At 49.6% G+C, this 8,242-nt stretch overlaps 1 protein-coding gene across 1 annotated transcript; it reads right to left on the bottom strand.

Moving 5' to 3' along the window:
* Window positions 1-495: 495 nt before the first annotated feature.
* adoa (2-aminoethanethiol (cysteamine) dioxygenase a) lies at window positions 496-5,284 on the bottom strand. Its single transcript, XM_080474733.1, has 2 exons — window positions 4,698-5,284; window positions 496-2,121 (listed from the first exon to the last, which is right to left on the bottom strand). The coding sequence occupies exons 1-2, from the start codon at window positions 5,046-5,048 to the stop codon at window positions 1,678-1,680; spliced, it is 795 nt and encodes a 264-aa protein (XP_080330859.1). The 5' UTR covers window positions 5,049-5,284; the 3' UTR covers window positions 496-1,677.
* Window positions 5,285-8,242: the final 2,958 nt, after the last annotated feature.

The following is an 8,242-nucleotide window of genomic DNA, read 5'->3' as shown; positions in this document are numbered from 1 at the left end:
TGGAGACGGTGGATGAGCAACAGCTTTGTTTTGTGAAATATTGAATATTTGGTATTGATTAGGGAAAAATAATGAAAACTTCTGAATACATCAAATGTTAAAACCCCGAACATGAAGGAATGTCGGGTGGTTGAGAGACACCACCTCCTGAACTCTCCTCGTGTCTCTTTGTTCCCTAAAGCTGAATGAGAGACGACAGGGTGGACGTCCCTGGGAGAGCAGAGCATCCTGGGACAAGGCACAAAGGCAATGAAGGGTGAACTTATGAAAACATGCAGACTGAGGCCCCATCCTCACAACCATCAACGTGAAAACAAATCGATCTGTTTTAAGAACATGTGTGAACCGACAGTGACTGAAAACGCTGCCGTGTATAGAGGGTCTGAGGACACGGTCATGTGGAGTGACGGTGTCGCTCCGCCTCCACTGGAGACACAGGAGGGAAAAGGGTGGCCATTGTTGACGTAGACGTCACTGAAAGTGAAAAACCAAGTTGACATTAGTGTTTTTATTCCATTGCTCAGCAGAAATGTTGTAGAAAGTACAATACATAAGATATGAGGGGTCAGTGTGGCGTCCAGTCTGACCCCAGCCTCAGTCACTGTGGAGTCGTCTCTGGTTGTTCTGGGGACAGACTGGACGTCAGGGATTCACAACAACAGAGTATAAAAGGTGGAGATGTTTGAGAGCACGTCTGTTTAATCACATCTGTCAACAGAATAACAAACAGCGGACCTTTAAGGCACAAAGTATAGAGAGAATTAGATAATGAATGAACGTTCACACGGGAAACGGCCTTGTGGGGAGGAGTACATTCAATATTGGGAGGAGGGCAGGTGAGGGTGGAGTAGGGGGCTTTGGTGACGATATCAAGAGAAACAATATGGAGCAGACCCTAAAGACAGTCCACCTTCCACTGGGGCTCTGCTGAACACGTTCGGATGGGTGGAGAAGGCAGCATGCTGGTCCCATTAAAGCCCCTGTGGAGCAGCGCTAGAGTGGAGAAGGCAGCATGCTGGTCCCATTAAAGCCCCTGTGGAGCAGCAGTAGGGTGGAGAAGGCAGCATGCTGGTCCCATTAAAGCCCCTGTGGAGCAGCGCTAGGGTGGAGAAGGCAGCATGCTGGTCCCATTAAAGCCCCTGTGGAGCAGCGCTAGAGTGGAGAAGGCAGCATCATGGTCCCATTAAAGCCCCTGTGGAGCAGCAGTAGGGTGGAGAAGGCAGCATCATGGTCCCATTAAAGCCCCTGTGGAGCAGCAGTAGGGTGGAGAAGGCAGCATCATGGTCCCATTAAAGCCCCTGTGGAGCAGCGCTAGAGTGGAGAAGGCAGCATGCTGGTCCCATTAAAGCCCCTGTGGAGCAGCAGTAGGGTGGAGAAGGCAGCATCATGGTCCCATTAAAGCCCCTGTGGAGCAGCAGTAGGGTGGAGAAGGCAGCATGCTGGTCCCATTAAAGCCCCTGTGGAGCAGCAGTAGGGTGGAGAAGGCAGCATGCTGGTCCCATTAAAGCCCCTGTGGAGCAGCAGTAGGGTGGAGAAGGCAGCATGCTGGTCCCATTAAAGCCCCTGTGGAGCAGCAGTAGGGTGGAGAAGGCAGCATCATGGGGGGTGTTGGACTGCGGAGTCCTGAAGCTGTTCTGGAGGATGACGGATGTGGTAAACTCATGGTGGAGGCTGGATTCAGACTGAGACGGCGGGGCCAGGGTACGGTTCCCCTCCACACCAGAAGTCCTCCGGTTGAGGAACCTCCAGCAGCCACGCCTCCGCCTCCGCCTCCTCCTCCTCCTCCTCCTCCCGCTGCTGCTCCTTGGTCCTTCCTTCTGCGGGACGCAGCACCTTGTAGTAATGACAGTCCCGCCCGTCCTCCGGGTTGTACGGCGGTGCCAGGATGTCCAGGAAGGCGGCGGGCCCGTCCAGAGCGTCGATCTGGTGGAGGTTGTCCCTCACCGGGGAGAGGAGGCAGGGCCCGCTGGTCTCCGAGTACTGGGTGACGGAGCGCAGCGCCGCGCGCCACACGGACGACGTCTCCAGCGGCGCCAGCGGCGGGTGGAAGCGGGGCGGGGCGGAGCTCAGGCCGTCCTCCAGCTTGTCGAAGCAGCGGACGCTCACCTTCCCGTACAGAACCTGGACAGCAGACAGGAAACAGTTTCACTGATCCACACCCTCACCGTCACAACCGTACTCAGAGTTAGGGTTAACACTGCCTAACAATGTCTGCAGACACTCACACCTTGTCCCTCTCAGCAACATGTCCAAATGTCCCCCAGGGGGATCCCAGGAAGAACCTCAGGGCATGTTAACCCTGAAATGAGGGAAACTCAGTTTTCCATTCCAGAAAGAGAGCTGAGTTAAGCTCAGGGTCGGTCACCATGGTAACAGACCCTGCTGTGTGTAGTATTTTATTAATCTATGTAGTGTTGATGTACACATGGTCACATTTTAAATGACCCACTATAATAAAACTGTCTAAACACTGTTAATCTACTCAGTAGGACAAGTTCAAACATTTTGTTACTTGGTTAAATTACTACCGAGTATGAATATAAATATATATATATATACATTAGGGATGTCCCGATCACAATTTTTACCCCTGATACGGATCCGATTTTTCAGAATTGAGTATCGGCCGATACCGATACTTTCCCGATCCGATACTCACATTACTATTGGAGAGATACTCAGTGTATTTTTGGAGCAACTAATATGTCTGAAGCTAAAAGCACTATTAGCAGAAGCTTTGTTTAGCTAGAAATTATTGTAAAACTCACTTATTGAATCAAAATTCTTCTCAGAACGACTTAAGAACTTATTTAAACTTTATTCAGTCAGAACAACAAAAACCCAGTTACACTCTGCAGTCTTGTTTCTCTTATTTATCTTAACTTAAACTACTTCACCTGGATTTTGTGGCAAATTAATTTTCTTTTCAAAATGAAACCCAGTGAATCAGTTTGACTAACATATAAAGTATAAAAAACTACAACATAAACAGTATTCAGTAAAACCAATCAGAAGAACCCAATTCCCAGTTGCCTTTAGGGGCGCTGTGACTCACCAAACAATAAAAAAGCAGAAGAAGACAGACCACATAGAAATTTAGAAGTAGACTCCTGCACATAACCCACTATATATCACTCTAGTTTTATAGGTCTATGGCCCCGCCTGCTTCTAGCTTGTAGTCCCTGATTGTTGTGGTTACTAGGCGACGCTGCTCACCTCAGTTTACGGCAGGTCGCACACGGGGCTCGCTTTACAGCAGCTCACGTGAAAAAGGTTTTTTGTTAGATCGGCGGGTGATCGGCTAGATTTGCCGATTCCCGATCACTTACAAATCACCAATATAGGCCCCGATCCGATATCTACCGATCTGATCCGGACATCCCTAGTATATATATATATATATATATATATATACACATTAATTTGAAAGCCTACATCAATTTAAATACTGAAATTAAAATCAAAATGAGGAACAATCGGAGCCTATATACATCGAAGCCTTTTCATTCTGAAAGATGTTTTTATATTTCATGTTTAGCTGCTTCCTCCTGGTGAATTCACATTTTACTCCTAACTATTATTTCCGACTGTCTGCTGCCATCTTCAGTTAAACGTTCAGCCCAGGGAGTGATGTCTTCAAACTGCTGCTGACTCTGGCAGCAGTTTTCTCCCAGTCGTCTCTCTGCTGCTGCAGCGCCGGGACTTTTACTCCAAAAGAACTCGGTTTTAGGTCTGTTGCCATAGCGACTGGTGGTATCGGGGCTCCACTGATGAAGCTTTTTATTGTGGTTCTTCAGGCACTTAACTCCAGGTTCACATACTCAGAGTTGACTGTTAGCGGCACTCAGAGACTCTGAGTACGTCCGAACAGTCCCTCCTAACTCCTTAACTATGGACTTTACCTTAACCCCTGGATGACATCACAGGGTTAAGGAAAGGTGTTAGGAGGCTTCCTAAAGGAGTTAGTGAAAGGTGTTAGGAGACTTCCTATAGGAGATAAGGAAAGGTGTTAGGAGACTTCCTATAGGAGATAAGGAAAGGTGTTAGGAGGCTTCCTAAAGGAGTTAGTGAAAGGTGTTAGGAGACTTCCTATAGGAGATAAGGAAAGGTGTTAGGAGACTTCCTATAGGAGATAAGGAAAGGTGTTAGGAGACTTCCTATAGGAGATAAGGAAAGGTGTTAGGAGACTTCCTAAAGGAGTTAAGGAAAGGTGTTAGGAGACTTCCTAAAGGAGTTAAGGAAAGGTGTTAGGAGACTTCCTATAGGAGTTAAGGAAAGGTGTTAGGAGACTTCCTAAAGGAGTTAGTGAAAGGTGTTAGGAGACTTCCTATAGGAGATAAGGAAAGGTGTTAGGAGGCTTCCTATAGGAGTTAAGGAAAGGTGTTAGGAGACTTCCTAACGTCAGGTAAACGGGCCTGAATGTGGCGCAATGAGGACGAACAGGTGAGTCTGCTTGGTTCAGGTGAAGTGAGCTGAACCCGTCCAATCAGAGCTGGTCCGGTCAGAGCCGGCCCGAGAAGAACCAGTCCAGTCAGAACCGGTCCGAGCAGAACCAGTCCAGTCAGAACCGATCCAGTCAGAGCCGGTCCAGTCAGAGCTGGTCCGAGAAGAACCAGTCCAGTCAGAGCCGGTCCAGTCAGAACCAGTCTAGTCAGAGCCGGTCCAGTCAGAACCCTGTACATGTGGTTTCCACAGACCTTCAACATGCCGTTCATGCCCGGGTGGTCGTGCAGCGGGATGGAGGCCCCGCTCCTCAGGAGGAACACCCCCATGCTGAACACCTCCGTCTCGCAGATGTGCATGTAGGTGACCGGGGGGCTCTGGAGCTCCGGGGGGTCCTGGAGCCCCGCTGCCCCGGAGCTCGGCTTGTTTTCCCGGGGAGCCACTTTGAGGTCCGCAGCTCTGACGGCGGTGACCAGAGAGATGAGCTGGGCCAGCCGGTCAGCCAGGACCTTGTCCTCCCCGGGGGGCGCCCGGAGCCCCCGGAAGGTGAGGCGGGCCTGCTGGGCGATCTTCTGGATGAGCGGGGTCTTGTTGTCCCGCGGCATTCTGCTAAAACTAACGGCGAGTTCCCCGCGCCCAAAGTCCCGTCGAAACACTCCCACAGCTTCCAACCTCAGCTGATGTCCGACCGAGGCGCTCGGTCCGCGTTCAGAAGAGACAGAAAGGCGACTTCAACCAGACAAAAACACAGTTCATGGTGAATATTTGTAATAATTTCTCCCGGAGATAGAAGCCTGCCTCCAGTCATTTTCCAGGCTCCTCGTCTGCGCATACTGAGCATGCGGAGAAACCGAAAAGCACCCTGGGAAATGGAGTTTCCTCCTAAAGTACACCAAAGACTTCGCGTTAACGTAACCGTGAAGTGTTATATTGCGGATCCATGTTTATTAAAAATTTACGTCATATTGTGTTGGAATGCAAAACAGTCAAATAGGCTAAAAATACTAAATACTAAATACTGTCGATCGACAGCTTAGATAAACTACATTTCCCAGAAGGCCCGTGAAACCAAACCAGCTGCAGGGGGAAGGCCAGGCAGGCCATTGAACTCTGCAGCGCCGTGTCCAACAGCGCGCGCGCGCGCGCGCGCACACACACACACACACCGGGGCCATTCCTCTGAACTAACACTAACATTTGTTGTGTTTTTCTGGTCGTTTCTTTCTTTTAAAATACCAATCACACTCAGCCCTCTACATATTAATATTCAATATCGCTTATTGTTACATCTATGTTATTTATTCTCTGTTCTTTCTGTGAGGAACTATGTTGAAAGAATCTCCCCAAGAGATAATAAAGTATATCTCACCTTTACCTGCTTCCACAGATAAGTGTGAATAAACTGGGTTGTCAAAGTGTGGTCGGAGGATGAGTAGCCCCCTGTCTGTGGTGATAAAACCACTCCTGCAGAGCGTCTGTGGTGATGAAACCACTCCTGCAGAGCATCTGAAACCACTCCTGCAGAGCATCTGTGGTGATGAAACCACTCCTGCAGAGCATCTGTGGTGATGAAACCACTCCTGCAGAGTGTCTGTGGTGATGAAACCACTCCTGCAGAGCATCTGAAACCACTCCTGCAGAGCATCTGTGGTGATGAAACCACTCCTGCAGAGCATCTGCGGTGGTGAAACCACTCCTCCAGTGTCTGTGGTGATGAAACCACTCCTGCAGAGTGTCTGTGGTGATGAAACCACTCCTGCAGAGCATCTGAAACCACTCCTGCAGAGCGTCTGTGGTGATGAAACCACTCCTGCAGAGCGTCTGCGGTGATGAAACCACTCCTCCAGTGTCTGTGGTGATGAAACCACTCCTGCAGAGTGTCTGTGGTGATGAAACCACTCCTGCAGAGCATCTGAAACCACTCCTGCAGAGCGTCTGCGGTGATGAAACCACTCCTCCAGTGTCTGTGGTGATGAAACCACTCCTGCAGAGCATCTGAAACCACTCCTGCAGAGCATCTGAAACCACTCCTGCAGAGCGTCTGTGGTGATGAAACCACTCCTGCAGAGCATCTGAAACCACTCCTGCAGAGCGTCTGTGGTGATGAAACCACTCCTGCAGTGTCTGTGGTGATGAAACCACTCCTGCAGTGTCTGTGGTGATGAAACCACTCCTGCAGAGCGTCTGCTCCTCAGATTGACATGAAAGTAGAACAATGTTCTGATCTTTCCTTTGCTGGAGGTCTGAAGCTCAGGTGTTGGTCTCTCGTCTGTTAAAGCTGCTGTTTGTCCTCTAAAGAAAGTTGTGAAAATGTCTTTATCGTCTCTCGCGCTGCCATCCTGCCTGTTGACCCGCCAACTAGCTAGAGAGCGTAGCAGTGCTGTATCAATTCACTAATGCACTGTGAACGCACCTTTAGCATTTAGCATAGCACGGTTTCATCCAAAGACAGCGTAGTGATCTGCCTTTTTACCTAAATGATTTTCATATTGGAGAACTGCCTGCCCATGAGCAAACATCCAGACACTGGATATGACCGGCAAAGGCCGAGCAGCACTGTGACTTCAGGAGGGGATGTGGCCTTCAGTAGAGGGTGTGGCCTTCGGGAGGGGTGTGGCCTTCAGGAGAGGGTGTGGCCTTCGGGAGGGGTGTGGCCTTCAGGAGAGGGTGTGGCCTTCAGTAGAGGGTGTGGCCTTCAGTAGAGGGTGTGGCCTTCAGTAGAGGGTGTGGCCTTTGGGAGGGGTGTGGCCTTCAGGAGAGGGTGTGGCCTTCAGTAGAGGGTGTGGCCTTGAGGAGGGATGTGGCCTTCAGTAGAGGGTGTGGCCTCAACGAGGGTGTGTGGCCTTCAGGAGAGGGTTTGGCCTTCAGGAGGGGGTGTGGCCTTCAGTAGAGGGTGTGGTCGTCAGGAGGGAGAGTGGCCTTCAGTAGAGGGTGTGGTCGTCAGGAGGGGATGTGGCCTTCAGTAGAGGGTGTGGCCTTCAGGAGGGGATGTGGCCTTCAGTAGAGAGTGTTGCCTTCCGGAGGGGATATGGCCTTCAGTAGAGGGTGTGGTCGTCAGGAGGGGGTGTGGCCTTCAGTAGAGGGTGTTGCCTTCAGGAGGGGATATGGCCTTCAGTAGAGGGTGTTGCCTTCCGGAGGGGGTGTGGCCTTCAGTAGAGGGTGTGGTCGTCACGAGGGGGTGTGGCCTTCAGTAGAGGGTGTGGCCTTGAGGAGGGGGTGTGGCCTTCACAGTAAGCTGTAAGGAGTAAGGAGTGAGTGACTTGTGCAGCCATACCAGGAAATCGCTGTTTTAAGGCAATGAAAAGTACAACATGCTGACACTTTCAAACCTATAGGTACCGTGAGCTACCAGGAATTAAAAAATAAATTATGATTATATTATATAAATTATATTATAATTAAAACAAATAATCAAGATGAATATTTCCTTCAATTCAGCGTTGGGTGGGTCCTGCCTCGCCTGACTGCACGTCACTGTACAAATCTCATATATCCAGGGTTGGGAAGGGTACTAAACTGTAATCCATTACAATTACAAGTTACCTGTCAAAAAATGGATTCAGTAACTTACTCTAAGTACTAAAATAAAAAAATAACTTTTAGTTACTTTTGGATTGCTTTACCAGCAAACATAAAAAATAAAGAAAAGAAAGAAAAGAATGTGTCGTCTGCTCAGTTTGTTGATCAATTTTCTACCAGCAACTGCTGTGTGAGGTTGCTCTCTCTCTCTCTCTCTCTCTCTCTCTCTCTCTCTCTCTCTCTCTCTCTCTCTCTCTCTCCTCTATACTCTCTCTCTCTC

This window comes from Lipophrys pholis (genome assembly GCF_963383615.2).
Source record: "Lipophrys pholis genome assembly, chromosome: 1".
NCBI classification, from domain to species: Eukaryota; Metazoa; Chordata; class Actinopteri; order Blenniiformes; family Blenniidae; genus Lipophrys; species Lipophrys pholis.
The sequence above is the reverse complement of the archived record's forward strand: the minus strand, read 5'-3'. Positions and strand labels throughout refer to the sequence as shown.